The sequence below is a fragment of the Falco rusticolus genome, chromosome 7 (genome assembly GCF_015220075.1).
Source record: "Falco rusticolus isolate bFalRus1 chromosome 7, bFalRus1.pri, whole genome shotgun sequence".
NCBI classification, from domain to species: Eukaryota; Metazoa; Chordata; class Aves; order Falconiformes; family Falconidae; genus Falco; species Falco rusticolus.
This window is the reverse complement of record NC_051193.1, coordinates 71,831,035-71,857,623: the sequence shown is the minus strand read 5'-3', so window position 1 is coordinate 71,857,623 and position 26,589 is coordinate 71,831,035. Positions and strand designations below refer to the sequence as shown.

The 26,589-nt window shown below is 41.8% G+C and overlaps 1 protein-coding gene across 1 annotated transcript in view; it reads right to left on the bottom strand.

The window, feature by feature from the left end:
* Positions 1-14,484: 14,484 nt before the first annotated feature.
* RTF1 (RTF1 homolog, Paf1/RNA polymerase II complex component) overlaps positions 14,485-26,589 on the bottom strand; it is a 30,495-nt gene continuing 18,390 nt past the window's right edge. Inside the window, exons 7-18 of the mRNA XM_037395066.1 lie at positions 25,955-26,090; positions 25,206-25,383; positions 24,196-24,278; positions 22,938-23,025; positions 22,741-22,848; positions 22,077-22,154; positions 20,858-20,979; positions 20,434-20,491; positions 19,790-19,867; positions 18,509-18,604; positions 18,092-18,203; positions 14,485-16,288 (exon numbers count right to left, since the gene is read on the bottom strand). Coding sequence (XP_037250963.1) covers positions 16,182-16,288; positions 18,092-18,203; positions 18,509-18,604; positions 19,790-19,867; positions 20,434-20,491; positions 20,858-20,979; positions 22,077-22,154; positions 22,741-22,848; positions 22,938-23,025; positions 24,196-24,278; positions 25,206-25,383; positions 25,955-26,090 — 1,244 coding nt within the window. The 3' untranslated portion in view covers positions 14,485-16,181. The remainder of the gene's footprint in view (positions 16,289-18,091; positions 18,204-18,508; positions 18,605-19,789; positions 19,868-20,433; positions 20,492-20,857; positions 20,980-22,076; positions 22,155-22,740; positions 22,849-22,937; positions 23,026-24,195; positions 24,279-25,205; positions 25,384-25,954; positions 26,091-26,589) is intronic.

Genomic DNA, 26,589 nt, shown 5'->3' with positions numbered 1-26,589 from the left:
TTTTTTTACTGCGAGGGTGACTAAGCACCGTAAGAGGTTGTCGAGTTTCCACCCCAGGAGATATTCAAAAGCCATCTGAACACGGTCTTGGGCAACCTGGTGCAGTTGACTGCTTGAGCAGGGGGTTGGACAAGACCCTTCCAGCTTCAACCATTCTATGGTTTTGTGATTATACAACAAGACTCAACAGCTGACTGAAGATGAGCATTTCTGGGCTAATCCAAGGGGAGTCTTGGCTTTGGTGCAATAAACCAGTCAAAAATTAAGTTACAAATGCCATTGTTAGGAGTCCTTCCAACCTGCCATCCTGTAAAGTCAGGACATACAATAGGCAATGAACTGCTTTTCTTCATTACAGGAGCAATCTCTTAGCCTAATCATAAGAACTGCATGATGACTTTTTAACTGTTTCATAGTTTTAATGGAAATATTAAAGCACTACTGAAAAACAGCACCTGAAGTTTGAATGGACAGCACTGTTTTCCAAGGCTGCAAAATACCACAGTTAGGTTTAGTTTCTGCATTGGACAATGTCCTCTGTCCACACAAAGATGCCTATTCAGGACGCTGGAAGCAGGCACAAACATAAAAGCAGCAATGTTTTAAGACAAAAGTTTTCATTCAGGCCCTGTGATTAATGCAAGGAAGTACTGGAATAAATACTTGTAAGAGCAAGCAATCAAACTACTCAAAGATTGGATTCACATAAAATACATTCACATAAGGTGTTTGCTTTGTTCATTCAGATAGGAATTTTTACTGGTGTATTTATCAAGTGTTGAACAGAGTAAAGGGATCAAGTCATTGTGCCTTTTCTGTGATACTGATCTGACACTTTTTTACAAGAGTTTCTTTCTGGGCTTGTTTGTGCTGGTAAGATGCGAGGTGGAAATATTTGTTTATTCCGAACTGGATTGACACTAGCAGACAAGAGATCAGTATCTTCAAAATTAACCTGCACATTCATTACTTATTTGAGTGGTATTTGAAAAAATAATTCACCTGATTTATACTACAAGTTCCTAAGCCAAGCAGATGCTGAAGTTATACCTTTTAATTTTTTCTTCTATCTCCTTGAAAAATATCCTTTTTTTTTTTTTTGGGGGGGGGGGGGGGGAGCGGGGAGAACATTTGAACATTTCAATCAGTTCATCTCTGTACTTAGTTATTTGTAAGATCAAATGAAAAGAGAATGTGTGCTGCATATAATTTTCAAGCAGAAAAAGAAAGTGATAAGGAGAGAGGACAAGAGTACTAAAAAGCTGTAGAAGAACCACAAAAATTTGTGATTTATTCCTCCCATTTTTCATCAGAAAATTAAATTTTTCAAACAACCTTACAAAAATCTCAGGCAGGTTTGAAGAAAGGTTTTATGGAAGGAGAAAATATGTGGAAGGCAATACAATTATCTTCTTTTTGGAAGGTGAGAAAATAAATATTCTGAATACCCAGTATACGGATATAAACTTTTCATCTGGAATACTTAAACAGCCTTGAGACTTTAGTTTCCTTTTCAAACACATTAAGAGAATAGTTAAATAAAAAAATACCACTCACGAACATTTTCTTACCCTGCTGCATTTGCACAGAACCGAGCTGCTGAAGGTGCTCCGTGATGGGGAACGGCAATCCCTTATTCTCTCCTTCAAGACATCCCCCTTGAAGCACACAGCCCGCCTGTGGCATGCTTGGTGTCACATCCCAAGGCCCCATGTTTGCCTCTGATGTCCTAGTAAGTGCTACAGTGATCACAGAATGGGGACACGAGTTTCTAATGAACAGCCAAACGTTTGAGCTGGCAAATGTGCTTTTTCCAGCCTTCAGACCTTTATGTATAGGCTGTGCCTCAGGGCAGGTCTGTGCTCTTTTTGCTCTGCGTTGCCTTCTCTTCTGCATTTGAGCAATTCACACCTAGCAAATCCATGACTAATCATTTCTTCTGACTTGGCCTCAAAACAGAAACGTAAAAGAAAGGAAAGAAAAAGCTGCACCAGGTATAACTGAAGCGGCAGCTGAGCAGTAATGTTCGCCAGCCGGCAGGATGGAAGAACCAAAGAGCAGCGAGTCTGTACCCCTGCCCCAGCTGGGAACATGGTTTCCCTTTTAACGGCCTGCTCGACTGTTCTGTTGGCGACTTGCAGCCCAAAATAAGACTGCAGGAGCCGGTGCTGGCTCAAGATCGTCATGGAAAAACCTCTGCTGCTTGCTCCCTCTGGATGGCCGCAGTCCCCATCACTGGGGTGCGCTGCCTGGGGCAGAGCTGGGGAAGGCTGAGCACGAACAGGAGAGGAAGGAGGTGGCTGGAGGTGGCAGATCCGACGGGGGGGCTGCAGGGGAAACAGAAGGAGCATTCGAGACCCTTGGGAGCATTTGCACGAAACTGCTCCAAAACCTGAGAAGCAGCATGGTAGAAAGCATGAGGAAGCTTGTCTGAAAAACATTTAGGTTGGCCATAGAGATTAGAGACAGGAGATGGCATCTCATTAATGATGAAAGATAATTAGTAGGGTGGGAATAAACAGCACAGCACCTTGTAAACGAAGGCATATAGCCAACGTTTGATGTAATTAGCAAAATATATACCAGAAAAAAGGATAACAAGAAAGAGCAGATCATACATGTTGTCAACCCAACTGCAAACAGTAAGATTTTAGGACAAGTCCCCCAACGGAGTTATCTTGTAATTAAATTAAGACAGACGTCAATGTTGTGGGGACAGCACCTGACAGGCTCTATAACAATTTCTCCACTCTCTTTTCTCAGGACAGCACAGCTCAGCCAGCTGAGCCCTGGCAGCAGAGGAGATTATGAGCACAGCTACCTGTCAGGGGAATGATGCTCACTGTCCCACACCAGGAAAAAACCCTGTCTCAGCTCTGCTCATGCCTCAGCAAGGAGCACATGCAGCCGCCAGCCAGCTCTGAGAGGTGATAGCTGGGCAAACGCTCTGCCGCTGCACTGCTCATGTTGCAGTTTGTGCTCTTTTTCCAAATAAGAAGTGGACACTTTGAAAAGTATCACTGACATCACTCACCACAAACGTACCTGTACTACCCAAACTGAAAAGTACCTTAATGTGTTTCCCCCAGGACCACTTTTTCCTCTTAGTTCCTCTTCACCTATTCATTGCTTGGCAAAAGAAAAAAAAAAAAAAATCACGATCTTTAGCAACAAACCAGCTACTTTAAAGTCTACAATCACACCCATGCTACACAATTCCTCTGCAAATTTTGGATGCGATGAAGACCATCACATTTTCTCCTCAACCCTTGCTCCTCCTCCAATAGACTCTTACCAGTGGATCTCAGAGACTGCTCCTCTCCGTGTCTCTCTGCTTCTGTTGCTTGGGAAAAACATTGTGGCTTCTGCCACTTTGCTCTTGTCTGGGTTTCAAAGGAGCCTGTGAACAAGCCCAAAGAGGCTGGGTCTGCGGGTGGTTACACTAGGTACAACAGCTTTGAAACAACCTCTGGCTCAGGATGCCCCTGAACTGTGGGTGATGAGAAGCTGGGAGAAGCTACGAAGGGGAAAGAGCACTTTCTTTGTGCCCTGTTTCTTACCCTGTTGCCCTAACCATCCCACGCTGGCTGTTGTCCGATGCGGGATAAAGGCCCAAAGGGTGTTTGATCAGACCGAGCAGGGCAGCTCTGTTGGCAGCCCTTCCCCGCCTAGAAGAGGAATGTTGCTTTTCCCTCTAAAGAAGTGATGGAGTATTTTCTGGCAAAACTTCTGGCAGTCTAACTGCCTCCTTGTGGGAGCCCTTCCCCACCTGGCATCTTTGTTTCTCCACCTGACAGATCTGCAGGATTTATAAGTCTCTCCTGTTAGGAAGCTGTTAGAAAACCTACTATATTTCTCCCTCACCACACAATTTCACTGTGAAACTTTTCTCACAAGCTCTCTGCTGTTTTAAATGAATCCCAAATCAATTTTAAGACCAAAAAGAGATTATTCTGCAAAACTCCTGTCCCTCCAGCCCGATTACCAGCTTCAGGAGTCTCTGTGTTAAATCTGTGGAAACTCAATGTAGTGTTCACATCTGATGTGAGTTAGCTTGTAGCCTCATGGTCTGCTATTACCAAGAACAAGAAATTTCACCTTAGGCGTTCTACCATTACAAGTAAGTCATCCTCCTCTTTTTTTCCTGATAACTCAAGAAGTATCTGTTTGATTAAATTACATTTTGTCTTAGCTTTGTTTATGCCTGAAGGTAAAAGTCTGGGATGAAGACATACAAGACAAAAAGAACATGTAAACATTTTACCAGGTGTAAGCTGGACACCATCTCAACCCATTCAGCAAGTGAGCCACCAGCTCCTTCCACAGCCAGGCAAGCAGACCACTCCATCTCACTTGCATCCAAAGACTGTGGTCTTAGTCCTCCCACACCAAGAGAAACCCCTCAAGAAACTCACCTTTTGCTACCCCTGCTCAATGCTAGAATTAAAAAAGCACCTGGTATTGTAAAAATAGCCCGACTGCTAATCCACTGAAACTGATCAAATCATGTGGCTCGGTGCACTTTCAAAAAAAAAATACTCCTCACTGGATCTTGGCTGTGTGTGTCTGTTTCTCCTCGCTAATAGACTCAGTAGCTTTGTCTCAAGATTTTTTGAACAGTCTAATTTCCGCCACAGGACTTCTAGAACAGTCACCAGATTTTCTAAGCGCTGAGCCTTCAAATTGTCTTCCGTTGAAGAGAGGTGAGTACCAGGTATGATATTTTCATCAATTTTACATGAATTGCTTTACTGAGGAGCCTACAGTTTCCTGATGTGGTTGATTTCCCAGATGATGTGCATGCTGTAGCCATTTATTAAAGAAAAAAAGGTAAAGAGATTAAAAAGCCCCCATGTGCTCGTCAAGGTGATGCTTTTGAACGTGCTTGCCCAAGTGGATGGTTACCATAGCTCCCTGCCATGGCTGAATGGTGCTTTGACTCCCCAAACTTGACAAATCGATTCTTTTTAATACCGAATGACTTTCTACAATACCCTGTTGGCCTTTTCCCAGGGTTAATTTTCAGCCACAGTAATAAGTTAAGGGTAGAAATATACATATATGTGTATATTGTTTTATAAAGAAACCAAAGGCAATACTGAACTCCAGGCACTTTTTTCCAGAACCTAATTAAGTACAGCTGTGTTATTACAAACTTGTGCCAAAAAGGCAGTGAGGGCATTTGGAGAAGGGTGCTTACGAGACGCCGCTGAGCTGGGGGAGTTGTTCAGCGTGCTCAGTAGCAACATTGCTGCCTCGCTCTCCTGAGCTCAGGGGATTGGGAAAACAAGTCCAGGGATCACCAGTGGAGCAGGTGGATCCAGGCCCTGCTTCAGAAGAACAGTTCCCAGGTTTGTATGGGTCAGCCTCTGAGGCACTGCCTCTCATTCTCCTTGTCCCCCAGGCTCCACAGCCTCAGCAACACCAGATCCCTTTACTCCATCCCAGCACCCCAGACCTTGCTTTGCCCGAGCCCCACAGCCCCCCATCGCAGAGGAAGAATGCAGGAGGGGACAGTGGGAAAGGCTGTTTGTGGAACACTGCTGTGCCTTCTCCCTGGTTTCTATTGTTGCCACCTTGCCAAAGCACAGAGCCCAAGTGAGTAAGCGCACCAGAGCGGTCGGGCTTAAACCCCACACTTCACCTTCCACGTCTGAAAAGCCCACTCAGCCAGAGCTAGAAATGCTTTCATGTAGCACGGACCACTCACTCTGTCCTCTGACAGCCCACTCAGCCTGCCCTTCCTTTCAAAGCTGAGGCCCAGATCACATTTGATATCTAGTTACATTCCTGACAAACTCCCACTTCAGCCCAGTGCTATTTTAACACCTGAAAAAACATCTGTTGTTCTGCTATGGCCATCTGCTACCATCCCCAAGAAGTCAGGCCAAAAATAGCCAGGTACTTTGAAGAACAGTGTTAGTTGAGACTTAATATGTGTAAAGACAGTCCCAGAAATGGGTTGTCTTAAAATCTCTTATGAATGAAAGGGACTTGGTTTCTACTTCCAAGTTAGCATCATTGTTCCCTTTGAAAAGAGACTGCAGCAAAGGGAATTAACATACCATATAAATACACAAGGTGCGATGAATTTATTTCAAGGTGGAAGTTAATGAGCAGGAACACAGAAAAACAAAGGGGCAATAAGCACCCTTTAGAATTTAAATGCTCTCTAATTTTATAGTCATAACTTATGCTTAGTAACCAGGCATCAACAAAGTTGTCACGAGTGGTGACTCACTCCATGGCAGATTACAGTGGATCCCATTACGCACCACTTCTTTAAGAGAGCAAGACCAAAGAATTAGGCCAGGCTGCCTCTGCCCAGCACTCAGAACTTCAGCGTGTGGCAGTCTACAAAGATCTCAGTCTTAGCTTTCAGGAAATAACACAAAATAATCACCAAGGGAACAGTCCTGCCCCGTGACTTTCAATTCAGGTCACCTGTGAGTGAAAATATTCCTCATGAGGACTCTACCCAATTCCCACTGCCTCCCACAGAGTCTTCCCATCTGCTGCAACAGAGGCTAAATAGACCATGATATAGTATCTCGGACTGTCTGTTTTCAGGCTTCTGGGCCGTCATCCCTAAAGTGTTTCAAGATACAATTTATAAACATAATTTTCCCCACCCCATACTCTTATCTGCCTCTGGAAGGGTACGAGCTGCTGTGAACAGATCATGCTAGCTGAACCAGGCAACAGTGACAGGAAACCCAGAAGTAAATTCTGTAACATTAATGCTGTAATATTAAACACTCTTCAGTGCTAAGCAGTAAAGGGATTTTAATTTAAGGTGAAAGTTGTTTTTTTTTGTTAATATCCCATATATCCCACACAGTTACAATAGTTCATTCCCACCCCCAGACTTTGTTTGCTAAGCCAAACTGCAGAATGCTTCACCGCAGATCCTTTACTAGAAGCAGAGCTAAAAACCAATTTTACAGAATGCTAAAATTGTTCTCAGCTTACTTTTAATTTCATTTTGTGCCATCACACCTTGCTATCTTCAGTCTCCTCTCTTTGATCATTTGAGAAAATATTGTGGAAGTTTGTAATGGAAATAAAAATCAAGTAATAACCAATCCCGATTCAAAATGCAAAATGACTGCTTTGTATGTAAAATTCATCTACTCTTTTTCAGAGGAGGACAGCATTTATTTAAACAGTCAAGTTTACTTTAATAGCAGAAAAACAGTTTGCCCCCATAGTCCATTATAACACTTCCAAAGGGAGAGCTTCATTACACAGAGGACAGCTACTCTGTTTTTCATTACTAGTAATAAGCCTTCAAGAACAACGTACGAAACAAAAATTTGTCTTTTTTTTTTTTTTCTTTTTAGTGTTTGTGCTGTATACAATATGCTTTTCCAGTCCCATAGATCAGGGTTTTTTCCAAATCAAGGAAGCCTACAATATTAAACCAACTGTTGAGCTTGTACTTGTGCCATCTGCAGCCAGAAAAAACCACCTCTCTTGGGAGAGGATGTAATTTTCCGTGGTAATCTTCTAAAACTCATTTGGGGTACAAGCAATAATGTTCTAATTGCCATACCATCAATCATTTAAACAAGTCAGTTGTTGCTTGAATAAGATGAGAAATACCTGGTACAGGTAAGCAGCAGAGGCTTCACTAGAACTGTCCCACGCCAGCTGCCAAGCCGCTGGCATTCAGGCTGCTTCCTCACATCAGCTCGTACCTCTGGCTACTGCTTCCAGTAAACAGCCTAAAATCTGACAGCCACACAGCTGGTTTTAGCAGCTGATCTTCTACAGAGCAATTGCACCTTGAAAAATAATGGAAGCAAGTTACCTGTTGGCAGAGGTGCCACCAGGAAGAACGACAGAAGGAATGAAGGAGATGCCATTCACACTGTGGCACTCAAAGCAAATACTCCTGTGCCCCAGGTGGGGTAGCTGGCCATTGCACATTCGTCTGTAGCCGTGAAGGAGAGCAAACAAATGATTGGAGAACGGTGCTTTCATAAAGCACAAAGCCACAATCATCATGGATTTCAGATGAAATTTTATCTGTTCAGTTTAGTGGCTCATTTTACAGCTCTCGAGATTTCCTCCTCCTCACTCTTAAGTGTTTGAATTTCTTCCCTGAAGCAGGCACAGTGAAACAAGGTGTAGTGATCTTGTTCATGCTGCTTACGAAGGCAGATCATTCCAGCTTCTGATCAGTACAGCGCCTTCCTCCAACCCGCTGAATCACAAATGCAAACTCCCTGAAGACTTGATGTATTTTGGTCATTGTATGTATATAAACTTGTGCCAGAAAATAACCTCTGTTCTTTGCTTCCATGTATGTTATTTAGCACTGAGCTGTATTTATGATTCTTGTCTAAAATGGGCTTTAACAACTTGACAAAGTTACTCATCTGCAGGGTAATTTACTACCCCATCCGCTCTTGTATTTTCTGCAGAACAAGCTAGCAGAGGTTTACGAACAAACAAAAAACCTGCCCCAGCAAGCCTAAGGAAAACCAGGATTTTTACTTGAGAATTAACATGAGATCTAGGACGGACATTAACTTGAGACTTCCAGCGAGTATTTTTCATGGGTTCACAAGTTGTGAGCCCAGGTTTCTGCACTGAACTACTGCAATTTCTCCAGAACAGTACTCAAAAAACCCCACAGCTTTCATATAGGAAAATTCTATACTAAATTCTTTACTAAAACCAAACAAACTTGTGCAGGATCCATGATACTTTATGCAGATGCAATTAAGTCAGGGATGCTGCTTGCAAGCATTTGTATGAGTAACCACCAATTTCCCAATTAACCTATTTCAAAACTTTAACACTCCTTAAAACTAATTTCAGAAAATGACTTACTGCGTGATGGTTTTCTACAACATGGGTGAAAATAACGTGGCTCACTGGAAGGCTAGCTATCCAAAAGCAGCACGTATTATGTCTTGAACTTTGCATAGTATTCATCCTCATGGACCAGAGGGTCAGTATTTTCCAGACTCTGATGACACTTTGCCACCCAATTAGGGCTCAGTGTTTCTTCTCTTGTCAGGGGATTACAAGTGTGTGGAAAGACAGAAGCTCAGAATGTCATACAAATAGTTTTAGTAGAGCAGAGAGTCTGCAACTAGCTTTCAGGAATTAGAAAGACATCAGCTATTACCAGGATCAAAATACTAAGGCAAGTCGATCAACTTTTAATTTTTATTTTTTTTAAGCTTCATATTGAGAAAAGAAAATCACAAAGAAAACACCTCCTTAACTATTATTCTTCAGGAAACGGAATTACACTGCCTTACTTCATACTGCGTAAGGGTAGTAAGTCTATTAAAACATTCGGCTCACTCTTCAACACTAAGTGCCAGCAATTGTAAAGAGAAAACAGTACTTTTCCAATTCAAACAATTCCTCTCACGTTTCAATGCTGAAGACTGAGTGCAAAGAATACATTCTACCCCAAATGTGTTCCACCCAACCTAATCTCACTCAAATTACTTGCCCTACAGAAAACACACTTTATCACCCACAGCTTACTGGAATGCAGGATGCTGAGAATTTAGGAAGAGCCAGCTGTTAAATTCCAGGTTCTTCCCAAAAGAGAGTCGCTGTCTCCCCCAGCAGTGCTACAGTAGCAGAACTGCTCTTTACATTTTCCGTTCAATTGAAAGGTATAAATTACAGAACTTTTGCATGGACTGTGTATTTAGAGAAGCCAGGTTGTAACTAAATCAATAACCTATAATCCTCATTTGCAAATAGCTACATGCTGCCTTTGGCAACCTGGGTAACTCCAATCAGTTGTTTTAAAACAGCAGCTTGACTATGGAGCAGAAAGTTATAGTGAAGTAAACTTGGGTTTCACTTAGAATTTACTGTAAATAGGATCGTTCATAGTAGAATTTTGCTGGAAAGGGACCTCAGGAGGTTCCCAAGATTAACCTCCTGCACCCAGCAGGGTCAGCCCCAAGGCCATGTTGCTCAGGGCTTTACCCAGTTGAAAACCTCCCAGGGATAACAACCTGCACAACCCCTTTGGGCAGCGGGTTCACTGACTCACTGTCCTCACGAGGGGTTTCATTACCTTTAACCAGAACCTCCAGTTTCAAATTATGCTGTTGTTTTTCACTCTCCCACCACACACAATTTTAAAAAGCAGATTACTTCCCTGATAACTTCTCCATATTTACTGGCAAGGCTTTGTTAGCTCCTCCTGAAGCTGTCCCTTCTGTTACACTGAAGATCTCATCTATGGTCAAAGAGGAAGCATAATGTATATAAATGAAGCTAAGAATTTACTGTTAGCATATGGAAATGTTAACCCAAATCAAGGATTGCTATTAGCCTAGATCTATTACATAAAAAGAAAGAGTAATAATGCAGTTAGAGTACTTCTATACAGAAGTAGTTGCAGTAATAGAGTTAAAATTGTAACACACCTTCCTCTGTTTCTGTCCCTTTTCTAGGGGCTATGTTCATCCTCCTGTTGCCCCTCTGAGTCTGAGTCAATAGGCTCCAGGCTGGTGAGAAGGATAACATGTAGCTGCCAGCTCCTGGAGTCCTTTGTTGGGAGGGGTACGGTGCCGCTGTCTTCCTCCTCCCTCTAGGATCCACTTGGGTTCTTTTTATGTTTGCTAACGTGCTTTCACACCTTTCTCTTTCCTCGTTTGTCTACAGCTCCATGCTACATCTGAATTTATCATATATGGTGCCCTTCACATATATTAGATACCATTTCTTTGTTCTGTTACTCCCTAAACAGTATTGTCCAGTTCTGATTCTGTCTTTTTTTTTAAAGAAAAAACAACAAACAAATCATCCGTCCCATCTGTCCCCCAATCCAACAACAAAAAATACTCCAACCAACCAAGCCCATACTTAAGCCCTGGTGAGTAACCACTTGAAGGTTTTTAAGCCTGTCTCCAGTCCCACATGTGTGCCCCATCATTCGTCAGTAGTTCTCTATGCTACATCCTTTGTTCTTCTGTTCTAAAGCTCTCTGCTATCATACCATGCCTGCATTTTCCTCCACCACACCAGCGTTTTGGTCATAAGTATCTCATTCTACATAAATTAGCTGCTTATTGCTCTCACATACATGAGACTACAGTTATGCCACACAAAGGTAAACAGAAGTAAAACACATGAGCCATAGACACCTGACCAGTTAGAAAAAAAAAATCGCTGTTACAGCAAAGCTTAGTAAAGCAAAGCTACAGGCAGGTCAGGAAGAGTCCAGAAAGGGAAGCCTGATCAACCTCAGCCCTGAGGCCTTGCAGACTCAGCACTTAGCTTGCGGCCTGCTGCTAACAACAGAGACGGTGTTACGGTGTCACATCACCACCATCTTCCACTCGAACAAGCTCCAGGCCCTGGCCATCGTGGTGGCCCTCTCCACTAAGCTCACTCCAGCTGTTGCAATCTTCCTTGAACTGGGGAACCCACAAACTGGACGCAGTATTCTACACGCAGTCTAACACGAAATGCCAGATACACCATCATAAGTACTATCGATACTCACCCTCCCCACCTCACAGGTGATTGCAGTATATTAGCTATTCCAGGGAAGCTCCTGCTTTATTTATTTTCTGTAACTATGCATACGCTTAGCTGAATACTGCTTCTTCTCAGTAGAAAGAGGAATGCTAAAGAAAAACAGTCAAGTGTCTGAAGACTGGCACACGAGGAACACCTGCCTGTTATGCCCTGACACAGCTGGCCCACAGGAGCCAACATCTAGATAGGTGTCAAGGCACAAAAAACCCCAAGGGAGTATCTAACAGGTGGATTTCCAAACAGCTAGAAGAGTTTGAGATGTTACCACCACAACTCCCTTCATGCTTGCTACCCCTGCAGTCCAACTGAAGAAATCGTTCATATGATATTCCTTCTGCCACTGAGCATTTTTTGGGGGGGGGGGGCGCGCTAAAACCTCAAGCAGCTGATGATGGTGGTAAGGTAGAACCACTGAGTGCTTAACCATTCCAGCTAAAAGAAGAAAAAAAAAGAAAATTCACCCATTTATTCAGCTACTTAAGCATCTCCCCCTAAAACTGAGTTACTTTGCTGAAGGCAGCAAGACTGCATATGGATCAGTAGTTTAAGTATCAAATTTACAGCACTTATTTCCCCCAAAATTCCAAGCTTAACATGGTCTAGTATCTTCTAGTTAAGATGGGGGGGAACAAAGACACCAAATCCCAAACTGGAGATGACAGCTACGTGCCTTTTCATTCCCTGGCATATATAACCAGTGCAGCATTTGTGCAGACTCTCATTTATAGTTCTCAACTTTTCTGCTTTCACCTTCTGCTAGGAATGAACCAACTGTGAAGCACTTTCTTCACAACTAGTTCATTCGTTTTCCTTTGAGGCACAACTCTTCCTTTGGCTGACTATCCTTCCCAAAGCCAGTAAAGACTGCCAACCCATCCTCCAGACCTTTTATCCTAAAGATTCCTTGAAAATCTGTGACCTTGCACAGCAGCTTAAAAGCATATGCTTTTTAAAAAAGCTCCTAAGGAGGTAGAAACCTCTTGTTTGAAGCACACCAAAAAAACACTTTGTTAATCAAATCTCAGTTACAGCTCTTCAGAGTAACAGGCTGAGCCTCCCAGGCTGTTCAGTGATACACCTACGGAGACAATTCTGTTTCCCAGACAGCCCAAGCATGAACTCCACAGAGGCACACACGCGCGGTCCCAGAAAGGTCCCAGAAAGGATGCGTGTGCTGGGAAACACTGCCCTGCTCCTGGTGAGCCACCACGGCTGAGGCAAATTCTGTGCGACGCATGTAGGAAGGGGGACGGGGCAGCACGTGCAGGGCAGACGGACAGAACTGGAAAAAGTAGTATGAGATTACTTACAGACTCACAGGGTAACAGGTCAGAGGGGAGCTCAGCGAGATCTCCGGTCCACCCTCCTGCTCAAAGCTGGGTAAGCTACAAGGTTGGATCATGTTACTCATGGGTTAATCCAGCCTTCTCTTGAAAACCTCCAAAACGGAGACAGAACGATCTCTCTGGGCAACCTAGTCCCAAGGGTGAAATTTTTTTTCTCTTACATCTTGGCAGAACTTGTCCTGTTCCAAGTCATGCCTGTTGTGTCTCACCCTCCCTCCAAGCACCCCCTGAGATGAGTGTTGCAGCTTCCCTAAGTTCAGCTACACGCTTTAGCATCTTTGATTACAAAAGTAGCCTGGATTTCTACAAGATGAGCAAAGTCCGTTTTTTCATGAGATGCAGCAGAGGTGCAAGTAAACTGACCTTCCAAGCAGCTCCACTTAATTCTAGTGATAACGAACAACTCCAATTGTTAGAGAGCGACCCAGGAGTCAACAGCCACCCTTGCAAAACAGGGGGCTTATTTTTCATTAGTTATTTTACAGTATTAGTATTTTCATTAAAATCATCCAGACTGATAAATGAAGTGTCAGTTTCTAGAAAAACAACATCCAGACAGGAAACCCTTAGCACCTCAGATCAAGGCATAAACAATCAACCTTATTAAACCAACAAACCAAGTTTATTTATAGAGGTCTGTACAATTGTGATGAACTATGCTAGGACACCAATGAAACAAAGCAAACAAGTCTCTCCCGCTCTAACAAGCGGGAGGTGTAGTCACTCACCTTCACATGCACTTAAAAGAAAAAAGATTACAGCTTTCATACACAGTTCTGTAACTATTCAAGAGAACTTTCCTGATGTATTGTTCTCAAAGTTAAGAGGTTTGCATGATAATTTACTGACTGTTGCCTCTCAAACCCAGTATTTCAGCAGAATCCAGAGACTGTGAGAGGGCAAGTGGCAGTTTCATAGGTGCAGATAACTACGTCATAGTCCAGCATTCGGATCTGCACTCTAAACTCACCGCGTCTCCTGTTTTGGTTATCTCCATCAAAAGTTACGTGCAACACTGTAAGGGTCTCATCAACATTTTGGCTGTAGTATAGGTTATCCTTGTGTTACCTAAAACCAACACATCGAGGGCAAGCTTATTAAAAACACTGGACCTGAATTACCTTTACGTTTCGAGACCGCTTGTCATTGTGTCTCAGAGCTCTGAGGCATTTCTGTGGAAAAATCAGTTCCTGAATTGCTTGATTTGGCAAGTATTTCTGCAAAGCATTGGAGAGCGATTATTTTGAAAACTGGCTATTGCAAAATAAGTTTTGAATTTTTTTATTACAAATCTGTAGCATCATTGAAGCTGTTGAAAAAACCAAAATCATATCAAATGCATATCTACACAGTGAATCATGACGTCTCCTATGAAGTTATCATGGTAGATTCTATAAATCCACTCTTAAAAAAGTACGTATATGCGAGAGCCTACTACAGCTCCAGAGAAGCTGCTAAAATAGGCCATCAAATAAAGCAGTCTATGATTACATATTTACAGAATAATCCACGTGTCCCAGAACTATGGAATATTCAGTAAATAAGTATTGAAGGATTTCTAATTATTTGTTTACACGGTAATACAAGCCGCTTCATAGGTTGATTGTTTTTTTTATACACAGTTCATAGGATCAATCTGCACACAATTACATGATGTTTCTTTAAAGCTACTGTTAAAAAAAGGAAGAGAAAGTTAAATAAGAACTAGATTAAAGTTTCATTAAGAATCCAACAAGAAAGTATCAAACACAGGTTTAAATGTAACCAGTGTATGATTTCAGAAAAACAGTAATGCTCCGACACAAGAAGAGCATCAGCATTTTCCCTCTTCAGGGTCCCCCAGAAACATTCCTATCCAGTTCAGTGCTTAAGTTATTATGTACGTACTGGCCTGAGTAGGAACAAACACGTGCTTGCACGCTTACCTGAACGAGGGCCTCTAATCTTTTAGACTTCTAATTCTCTTTTAATTTAGTTCTTAGCTCCACATGTTCAGTTGTATCTTGTTTGGAAAAGTTCTTTGTTAAATGTCACTTATATTTACACTTTGATTTTTTTTTATTATTTTTTTTTACACCTGAGTGATAATTTAGCTGTCACCTTGTGTCCAGTCAAATATTCCATAAAGCCATACAATTCTTGTGCTAGTGTTGCACTCCACTTGCACTAGTTTATATATGAAAAATGTGCATCAGCTACCTCTCATACATGGCCCACTGACCTTTCTACTATGTCCTTACTATATCCTTCCCCTTCCACACAAAGTGATTTTTTTTTTTTAAATTTTTTTTTTTTGTTTATAGAAGCCCCGTTTAAATTGTTCACAAAGCAAAAAACAAAGTGAGCTGGAGCCCAGTGAAGACACGATGACTGAACAAATACGTAACACTGGAGGCTTGGAGAAGGAATTAAAGCCCAGCCAATGAGCACCCCACCGCCATCCCAGAAAAATCTACTCCATACAGTTATAGCTGGAGACTCCAGATGTGCTACAGATGACAAGTCCCACATCAAGAGCTGTGTACCTCTCTTTCATCAGTTAAGCTTAAGTAAAAAAGGGAACGTGAAGTTAAACAGCTATATCAGCCAAGCCGTTTTAGTAAGAAGAATCACATTTAATGAGTTTGTTTCTTGCAATTTCAGATGCTCAAGTACAGCTGGTAGAAATTCAAAACAGCCGTAAAGAACTGTGACAGACGGATACAAATAGTACTGCAGCTTAAAAATGATAAAAAACACCTGAAAAAAAGTCACACAACCCTCCCAAAAAAATTTACACTTTGAACCTAAGCCAGTTTTTGAAGATTCCCTTCTCCAAAGCTAGGATGAAGGAGGAGGAAGAAGAAGAGGAAGAAAGTGCAGACGACCTTCCAGCCACAAAGGTCTTGCGCCAATGTTTATTCACCGTGCCTGTGGTGGTATGTAAGGGGAGATCACCAAGTGCTGATTCTGCAACCACCAAGAGACTCCTATGGAAATCCAGACCTCAGGCTAATACTGAACACAGAGTGGACCAACGAGCTGCATCAACAAAATAAAAACAAAACTCAAACTAAAAGAAATGGGAAAACCCCAAATAGCACAGATCCACATTTGTGAGGGGGGCAGGAGGAAAGGGCAAGAAGGGAGGTCTATACAGTAAATAGTTGAATGGTTTATGTTACAGATGACTGGCAGTTTTAAAGAGTCTCTTCCCAGCTCCATTGCTGCTCCAACCCAGAAGGGAGAACTGAAAAGGGAGGAAGAAAAAGGTAGGACATCGTCATGGAGCATGCAGGATCAGAAGCAGCAGAGTGGGCGTGCTCAAATAAGCCCCCGCCTCTTTTTGTAGTCTTCCAAGTTCAACGACCGCCGAGGGGCACCGTCCTTTGCTGGTGGAGCCTTGGAGGTGATGGCCAGTGCCTTAGATTCTGTTGGGGATAAGAAAAGAGTGAGGACGTAAATACATGAAAACTACAGATTTCCACTTGCTGTTTTTGTGGACATCTTCACCACAAAATTGTGTTTGGCTTCTCTAGTATAAATCAGGTTAGACCATCAGTTAATAATACAGCTTATCTTCATAGACAAAGCATGCGCACTTTTGATTGTTTGTCAATTCAGCCTCCTGCTGATAAGCAAACTTTCATTTCTTCTTAAGAAAACTACTCTATAGCACACTGAAATCACAATACAAACAGAGCCTTCAGGCTCAGTTCCAGGATCTTCGATAAAACATTGTCCCATGAGAATAGCAAGCACAAGGGGACAGATAATAAGTGGACAGAAGTCAACTTCCTATCTGCATCTACAACAACATTTTAGTCATTCCCCAGGATCGTTGCTAAGAAAGGGGACTGCACAAAGGAAGATGCCAAAATGGTATCTAAGGGAAAAAACCCAAACCAGTCATACTTAAACTTCTGCCTATATTGTGTGTGTCTCATCCTTCTCTTTTTCAGTACCCTTCCTGGTTTTCAGCGTCCTTCAGTGCCTAACCCCCACCCGCTTGCTGACTCTCTAAAGTACATAACCATCTGTCTCTGCAAGTCTCCTATCCTTGGCATCCTAACTCATTCCGTATTCTTACATCCAGAGTCCCCACCTCGACCTAGTTTGGAAAGGCAACCTCTCCTACTTTCCCTTCTTGACAAACTTTTAAGTCTTTGTGTGTTCTGATGGCACTTCCTAAGCTGTTGACCTCCAAGAACTTCAGCTCATATTCTTCCAGTGATGCAAAAAATAAGAAGGCTCGTGAGTCAAATTGCATTGGTATATTCCCACGCTTTCCCCTCCACTGCAAAACAGCTTGATAGGACGAGAGAAAACTGCCTCAAGTTGTGCCAGGGGAGGTTTAGATCTGATAGTAGGAAAAATTTCTTCACCAAAAGGTCTGCCAAGCATTGGAACAGGCTGCCCAGAGAAGTGGTTGATTCACCAGCCCTGGAGGCACTTAAAAGGCACTTAGGGACACGGTTTAGTGGTGGACTTGGCAGCGTTAAGTTAATGGTTGGACTCAAGGGTCTTCCAACCTAAATGACTATGACACTAAACTGTTCTTGCCACACATCTCGGGCTCTCAAAAAGTCAAGATCACAAAGAGGAAGGTCAGCAAGTTTGTGTCTATACCTTCACTTCCTGACCAGTGTTTTGGTTCCCCTAAAATTTTGCTAAAATACAATCTGCAATACCAGTTCGGGAACAACAACTTTGTAAAGCAGCAGGTTCAAAATCAAATAAAAATACTTTATCCACATAGCATGTATACAGATTATGGAACAGGACATCACAGGCACCTAAAGTGTATCTGTTCTCAAAAGTGATTAGACAAATTAAAGAAGTAAATATCAAGGCAGGCAGATATCAAGGCTTATTAAATGCAATGCTCCCATCTGTTCCCCAAAGATTATGCAAGTCATCGATACTGTAGATTGGAAGAGTAGGTCAGAAAATGCTCATTACGTCCTTTTCTCCCTAGGCATCTGGAGAAAGGATATGGCGACATACAGGCCTTCAGTCTAACACAATACAGTTGTTCCCGTTTTCTCAATGGATGTCATTGGCACACATCCCCACCTCCTCAGTTCAAGATACTTGCCAAGATGACAAACACAGAGTCCTTTCTTCCATTTTCCAAAGCCCACCAATGATTTTGAAAGAATTATTCTGGAAGAAGTGAGCTCTACCATAATGAGCTGGACTATCGCATCCCCAAACTCAGCTAGAACACCCACCTGAACTGGGAACCTGAAGATCAATCTTTACATCAAAGTCATGCACTTTGAAAAGATCTTCTGAGAGGTCACTGGCTGATTTAGAGTTCACATCTTTATCCTTCCCTTGACCCTGAAATAAAAACTACAGGTAAGTCTTCAACCGTTAACTGTCCAAACAAACAGAGATTAAAAAAAAAAAAAGCAGCAGCTTTTTCCCCCACTTCTGTCCCAAACATACTTAGTTTACTTTCATACTGCTAGAGAAACTTTATTTTCTTTCCCCAAGAAAGAAAAAGCTGTTTCTTTTCTATGATAATGCTCTACAGGATACCTATTTCTAGAACTGAAGCATGCACATCTACTATTAGTCATAAGCTTCTAGAGCAAAATGGTGACAGTAGGAGGAACGTAACAGAGACAGAAATGGAAACTTGCCTTACTCATGTCCTTTGGAGCATCTGGTAATACACCAGACCCGTATTTTGCATTTAGCTGGGCAAGAATGGCAGCTTGGACAGCAGGATCTCTAGACTGCAAAGGGAATGAGGCAGGGGGGGAAGGAAAGGAAGAAAAAGTCACTGTACTTAAATCGGCAAAAACTATACTGTTATTTTGTTAAAACGGCACTCATATCCATGAATCTAAAACCATAGGAGGCTGTAGATCAGTTAGCCCAGCCTTCAGGATTTCAGAGACAACTGAAATCATCCTGATACTGTCAGATGCATTACACAGGTAACAAACTCAAAGTTAGCCTTCAGAAAGTCTTTCTTTAAGAAAATGAGAAACACATTTGCTGTTGATATTGCTTGCTCCCATGACTAGTCCACACTACCATTGAATGTATTTGCTTTCAGCTTACAGTTCTGGCTGAAACACTACTAGAGAGAAGAAATCTTTAGAAAACCGTTTTCTTTACATAATAGTTATCTATTATAATAAGGCTACTCAGTTATGTTTTTTTCCTAATAAAATAATTATTTCTTAAATAATTATTTAATTCAAACCCTGCAATAAAAGTCCTTTTCTATTCCCTTGCCTGTTTGTGGAGACTGATGAGAGCCAACCTGACCAGTCTTTTTTTTTTTTAAGTACTGATACCAGAATGTTATCCTGTTCCACAACAGGCCTCAACAAAGCCAGATGACTTAGATGCTGGAGCTGATCACATTGCTATCCATCATTTATATAGCTAGAGACTGCAGTTTTGCATAGTATCGCAGGGAAGTTTGTGACTTCTTTAAACTTTTGTTTAAAGTTTGAACTACTTTATCCGTCACAGGCCCCAAAAGTTTGGGCTCCTCTCTACTTCACAGATCTTTCAGGAAAGTTTCAACTAATTAGAAGCAAAATTCACACTTAAAGCAAACTGTCTTCCCAGCGCTAACTAAATCTGAGTAATTCTACATAGAAAAACTCACTACTGAAGTCTAAACCACAGTTGCTTCACCATGTACATACCCACATCACTTATGTCCTTCACACTTTGCATTAAAAAAATGTGTGTATATTTTTTTTTTTCCACTTTTTCCTTCTTTTGGGATAGTCAGACCAGGATGTCAGTCAATTATTATCTCACTCTAGCATCTGGAGCGTTAATAGCATATGGCACAGATGGGAATGAATACAAACAACATTCTCCTTCCTACTTGCTGCATTGCACTGGTTTATGTTTCTCTGCAAATTGCCTCAATTGAACTTAAGTATTACACTCACATTAGACACTATTGTGGGCTTGCACTGCCGCCTAGTAAAGGGGTCCATTTGTTGGTTTTTCATGCTGTGACTTTCAGCCTGAAGAAGAAAAAGCACATGGTTTTGCAGAGTTCACTACCTGCCCCCTTGTAAATCCTCCCACAGCACCCCACCCATGCCTGGGCACTATATATATAGCTGGCACTCATCAGCTGTATATGATATCAAGATCAGAGGAAAGCTAGCAACAGATTACAGATTAGAAAGACTGTGACACAACCACAGCCCTATGGTTCACAGGGCAAAACACAGAAAATAGGTGTGCAACTCTTGGGACAGTTAAGGCTTAACCATTTGTTAACAAGCTTAACTTTTCCTTAACAGAAACGTCAATGCAGAAAATTGAATATTTCCTTTAATATTTTATTTTATTCTCTGAAGTCTCCTTTCCAATTTCTTTCCCATACAAAATGCACTACATGACTACTACAGTCAGTAACAGAGTTATCAAAAGGATAAAGTGATCTGCTTTCAAGTCATGTCATTTGTCTATATGAAAAATATCACAGATCATTAAAAAAAATTAGTAACTTCACTATGCAATTATCCCCCTTTGCATCATTTCATCTCTACTTGCACAGAAGTATTAATTCAGCACTATTTACCACAAGAGCCTTCTCAGACTCAACGATATTCCACTCTCTATTTCTCTGGTTGATGTAACTGCAGAAAGAAAAAAGGAGGGTAGGGTAAAGAAAAATAACGTGACTGTCATTTATCAATCCCTGCACAATAAAACACCTGACAGCTTCATCCTGATCATAAATTATTTTTATCGCAACACAACTGCTACCTGGGGTACGTGGAAGAGAATTTACATTTTTGACGGTTTTAACTGAACGACAGATACAAGGAAGTGAAGATAGGCAAACACTACTAGAGCCATCACAATACAAATTTCATTAATATATCGTACCGGAAAGAAAAGACAAAATCTTGCAGTTGATTCATTACTGCATTAGTTTCTCTTCTCTGTATATTTTGATTGATACTATTTAAGAAAGAACATTCCCAATATCTGTTTCTTACCTGATTGCAGAAATATTTTTTGTTCGTTGACGATCCAGGGCCTCTGCTCTCTCTTCAAGTTCATTAAGCTGATCTTGAATCTGTTTGGCCTTATCTTGGTCCCCCAAGTCCTCAGCCATAGCCTTCAACCAAACAATAACTCATTAGGCACTACTCTACCACAGAGCTAGTCAGAGAAACAATGGACAGACCCATGAATCAGCCAGCTAACACTATTCCAGTTGCAAATGTTCTGCCCCACATTGTAAGAATACAAAGAGCTAAACTCTCCTTACAGCTTAAGGCAAAATGGGACTTCTTACACCAAAGAACTCTGAAAACCTTTGAAACCCCTTAAACTAAGGAAGAGGTAGGAACAGTACTCCCAGCATGAAGAGGAAAAGTCAGTCAGATGATTTTAAGTTACAGGCTTGATTAAAATGTAACATCTCTATTTACCAGCTCAGGAAAAGAACGATTATTTCTGCAACTGTCAGCTGCCGCTTACTCCAGGGAGTTGGGAGTCCCCTACCAGCCACCAGACGCTTATTGTGCCACCTGGTGGCACTAAAGAGCAATTGCACCCTTCTGCAAGGGAAAACCAACGGCGCGTCTTCATCGCGCGCAGTACTGAAGCAAGAATGTCTTGCAAGAGGACTGCACAATTAAAAACAAACAACATGTGTTCTGTCTATCTTTATCTTCAGAGATACTTAAGACTCTGTTTCGTGACTTTGGCTTCTCACCACTGTTAGGCCTGTTCCTTCCAAGAGGCCTACACGTAAAACAGTTCAATGGCAAGTAAATCTTTTGGCAGCGTATTCTTTTCAATATCAATTACTGGTCACAGAGTGACAATTCTGTCAAGCCTGAGTAAAAGACAATTTAACACAACTTATTTTTACTATTTTAAGAACTATAGGAAATCAACTTTCAAATGTTGTTATGCAGTACTTTGGAAGAAGAGGAGAAAAAGAAAAAAGAAAATCAGTTCCTAAAGCAGAACAGCTTCAGGCCTTGTTTAAGGGACAGCTATAATTGTTGGCAATTGCCTTAGAAAAAGAATGCAATAGCTTTAACTGGGTTCTAAGCGTTCTGAACCCAGCGATAAACCTTGAGATCCACCTTTTTAGCTGTATAAAGTCGAGCTTACTGCTGACTACGGCCAAAATCCAGATGAGCTCCAGTTCTTCAAAATCAAAGACTGCATTAAGCTTGCAGGCATCATCTCATCTCTCACCTTCTCCTTTAACAGCTGAGTTTTCTTCATAGCATAATTTGGAGGTGCTTTTCTGAACCTTTCCTTCTCTTTCACAATCTGTAAGATGCAGAAGAAACAGCAAGAATACGCAAACATGAGGTATCTGTTTCAATACTTGGGTCACTAAAAGCAACAGACTGGTATCACCTAAGAAACGTACTTAGTGCCACAAAATTTTACTCATGCTTTTTCTCTCTGCTGCATTTTTAAATTTGTGACTTGGTAATGAGTTACAGCTCCATTCCCCTCACTTAAAACCTACAAAAAATCTGATGCTAATCACATTTGGTCAGTATTAAGCAAGTATTAAACTGCAGAAACTAAGAAATGCATCTATCATGATGCTGTCAGCTTTTCAGAACTTGAGAACTAAGTTGCCCGACTCTAGTTAGGAGTTCAGGGTTCTGCAACACAAGTTCAAGAGCAGGTAACAGGGCACAAAGGATGAAGTAACGCAGGAGTGAGCCCCAAACAGCTGGATCACCAAGCTATTCTATCCAGTTAGGCAACTTCATTATGAGCTTCTTATTTGCTTAGGAAGCAAATACCATGATCATCTTGCTCTGCAACAGCTAGTGCTCTACTCCATGAGTACCTGTCACCTTAAAGTATTGCCACAGCCTCACCACAACACACTGTTTACCTCCTCAATGTCCTGGTCATTAAATTTGTAGTTGAGGGCTTCTTTGATGGAGACTTCCTTCTTGTTTATCTCATCTAGTGTGGGCAGCTGCATCCCAGCAGAGAACATCTAAACACAAGAGACAAAGAGGTTACTTCCTACTTAAAAGTATCCTTGGCAAAAGGCTGCTAAGAAACTAAAAGTCTGACAAAACTTACCGCTTCCTTCCACTTCATGAACTCACTTTCAGTAAATTCCTGATTTGAGACAAACTCCAAACGGAACACCCGTGAATCACTGCCATGCCTGCAACAACAAAGTGTATCAGCATCCCTCTCTGATGGTGCAGAGCTGTTATCTTGGATCTGTAGACGTAAACTGATTCAAGTGGCTGGTTCTGGGCTCCTTAAGGTAAATCTCATGGCTCACATGCTACCTACTCCTAACTTCAGTCAGGTCAGCCACAGTTCACGACCCTACATCAGCTATTAGTAATAATGCAAAGGAATACTAGACTGTGAGTCTGCAGGAAACGGTTGCTCAGGAGGAAACAGAAACAGACCTCTCAAACCTAAACCTTACCTACCCTATTCAGTGACAGATGGCATGATCTTCAGAAACACAAAGCTTATGATTTCATGTTTCAACCAGTACTGAATTATAGCATGCCGGAGGCAATCCCTAGCTAGTTTTCTATTCATTGATCAGTCAAAAGCCAGAAATCCCTAAACGTTTTCTGCAAAACACTACCTTTGGCACTACCAGCTAACTACTATACTACTACTAGCCAATAGTAAGATTAGTTGCTATGGTGTAAGTTTCACTCCAAGCATGGAGCTCCCTCCTGAGGCAGCCTAAGAAGTTACTGAATGTCCCAATGGATTTAGGTAAGACTTTTTGTTTTTACTCCACACCTGCATCCACATGCGTTCTCCACACACCTTCCTGTTTCTCCCAAATAGCTCACATCATCTTCACATCAAATATCTCACCAGGATGTTTTGTATCATAACTCTTAACGTTCACCTCATGATCCTTATAAAGGCCATAAGAACAACAGAGAAATCCAACGCTACATATTCAGCTTCTTCCCTCCAAAGTACCATGCTGTAACACACATGCCAGACCCAACCATGTATGCCTTTAAATAATGCGCATCTCTAACACCTGATGACAACAACAGTGGAGAAAAGATAAAAAAGAGCTCAAGAGGCATACACTAACACAAATGAATGGCTCAGATATCAGCACATCATAGGCCTCTGCCGGAGGTTTTTTTGTAACTTCCATTACGCTGAAGGGGGGGGACAGACACACCCAAACAAACAAATCCAATCCCAACATTCCACCACTAAATGGCAGGGTGAGACCCAATCTGCTTCCTAGCTCTCATCTCCAAACCACACACAGAACGTTTTATTTGCTATGAAAAGGACACCGATTCATGAATCGATGAGGATGACTTTGGTATCTTACCGCAGCTGCAGTCCTTTGTTTGTCCGGGTACCACCAAGCTGGTAAACCTTTGCAGTCTCTACCACACCAGTTATTTCAGCAACCTGTATCACAGTGTAAAATACAAAAGAGGAAGGATGCAAGGGGCTGGATTTTTTTGTGTTTTCCTGGAATCTAATCTAGCATATTCAAACCTTTTCATAGAGATCAAAAGCCTTAACTAACTGACAAGTCTAATTAGATCAGGGAAAGCAAGACTCTTCAGCGTACATTATCAGGTACTGAATCAGTTGCATCATGCACCACCTATGAGCTGCCAAATTATACCACCTCAATGCTTGATACAGTTTTTCCATCTTCCCAGTTCTGCCTTCCTGACCAAGTGGTGGACACTTTTCTACTTTTCCTATTTCTTTTTCAACTAACACTGGTTTGGGTTAATGTATGTCCCAAATGAAATACACTAGTGCTGCTCACACACTAAACGCAGCCCCTCCCAGGGACCTTTTTAATGCAATTTTAGAGAATATTATTGCATCCTATGATCGTGCAGTTACAGCAATGAAACAGAAAAACAAAACTATGCTCTCAATCGCTTTCTCTTCTGAGGCACGCTAATGTACTAGAAACACTTCGGGGAAAAAAAACCCAAAACACTCCGAAGAAAACCAACACACCAAAAACCGAGACCATGCAATAACTTGGGAACATTCCCAGAAATAAGGAGTGAATGTTACTCATCCTTACTTGGTCAATACAAATGATGAGACAAGACAGCATGAACCAAAGCTGGAAGAACAGGCTTTGTCAGTGCTCCCTTTCTCTCGCTAAATGTATTTCTTCACCTAGCTGGTCCCATAGATTCATTTATTTTTAAACCAGTCCCCTCCACTTCTTTGGCAACAATTACGTTTTCTGCTTATAAGCAATCTTTTTATATTAATCACTCACAGGTACCTGGGAACTGCTAAGCTGCAAATATTATATTACAGCACTATAAAAAGAACTAAATCCGCTGGAGCTAAACTCACCCGATAAACAGGTTTGCTATTGTGATTTCCAATGCCAATGCGGACAAAGCAGCCAGTGACTGTCTTGGCGAAGAAGGGCATATGACACCAACGTTCCAGCTTGTGTCGCGATAACCGTACTCGGTTCAGCTCTTCAGGCAAGGACACTGGTTGGGACTTGGGAGGAATTTCTTCTTTCCTGATTGGGAAAGGTGAAAAGGAATAAAGAAATAAAAAAAAAAAAGTAGAGACAATCACCAAAAAAGGGGTCCTGAGCAAGGTGCAGCATGCGTGCCAACTAGTTAAATTACCAGTAAAAGTAACGATTCATCATACACTAGTTACCTGTTGATATGTGAACTTAGCATTCATAAGAAAGGCTTAATGTGAAGTCCCAGACTTGTTACTACCCCTGCCACTGCAAAGCAGACTCACACACCAAGGCAGTTTATAAGCCACTGCTCTAAGATAAGCCACCATGCACCTCTGCCCTGCTAATACGCCAGGGTTCTGCAGCTGCTAAACTGTAGGACTAAACAGACCTGTAAACAGCAGCGTAAATGGGAGTAAAGGTAACAGCAGAGAACTGAAGTTGCAGACCCATCCAAGGTAAATCAGTCCCACGCACCATGATATAGAAGCCAAGGACTCAAATCCAAGCGATGCAAGTGTGTCCAAACAATTCTCTAAAACAGTACATTTACATAAAGTAGATCTCTGGTTTTGAACACACACTTGCAAGTAATCACAGTCCAGTGTTTACTACTTACTCTTCCTCTTCATCAGAGGATGAGGATCTGGATGAGCGATCACTTTTCTCACTAGACTTATCATCCTCTTCCTCCTCTTCATCATCAGAGTACACTTCGCTAGTTTTTAATGGCTGTTTTTTTGCAAGCAATTCAGCTGGGGGAAAGAGAGAGAACAAGGAAAAGCAAGCTGTGAAATTTTTATGAAAGCTTCCTTTTAGGCCTGAAACCTTACTGGGGTTTTTTTTTTGTTTTGTTTTTTAAAAAGAGGCAGGTATCCAGTGTAAAATCAACAGCTACAAGTGCCACATGTTCAAATCCACTAGTAAGCTAAGCATCCCACTGTATATATTCAAAGAGAGAAATCAAAGTATTTAAAAGCATCTAACATCTCAGTTGTGCTTATGTTCAGTCTCCCAACTTGACTGTGCATCGCAATACAAGATACGACATAACAACTGGATAAACGACTGTGGTGGGTTGACCTTGGCTGCACACCAGGTGCCCACCAAGCCGCTCCATCACTCCCCTCCTCAGCAGAGCAGGGGGGCAGAAAGTAAGATGGGGAAAAAAAAAAAAAATCGACTTGTGGGTCAAGATAAAGGCAGTTCAATGAAGCAATAGCAAAGGTCGTGCAGGTGGAAGTGAAAGAAAAC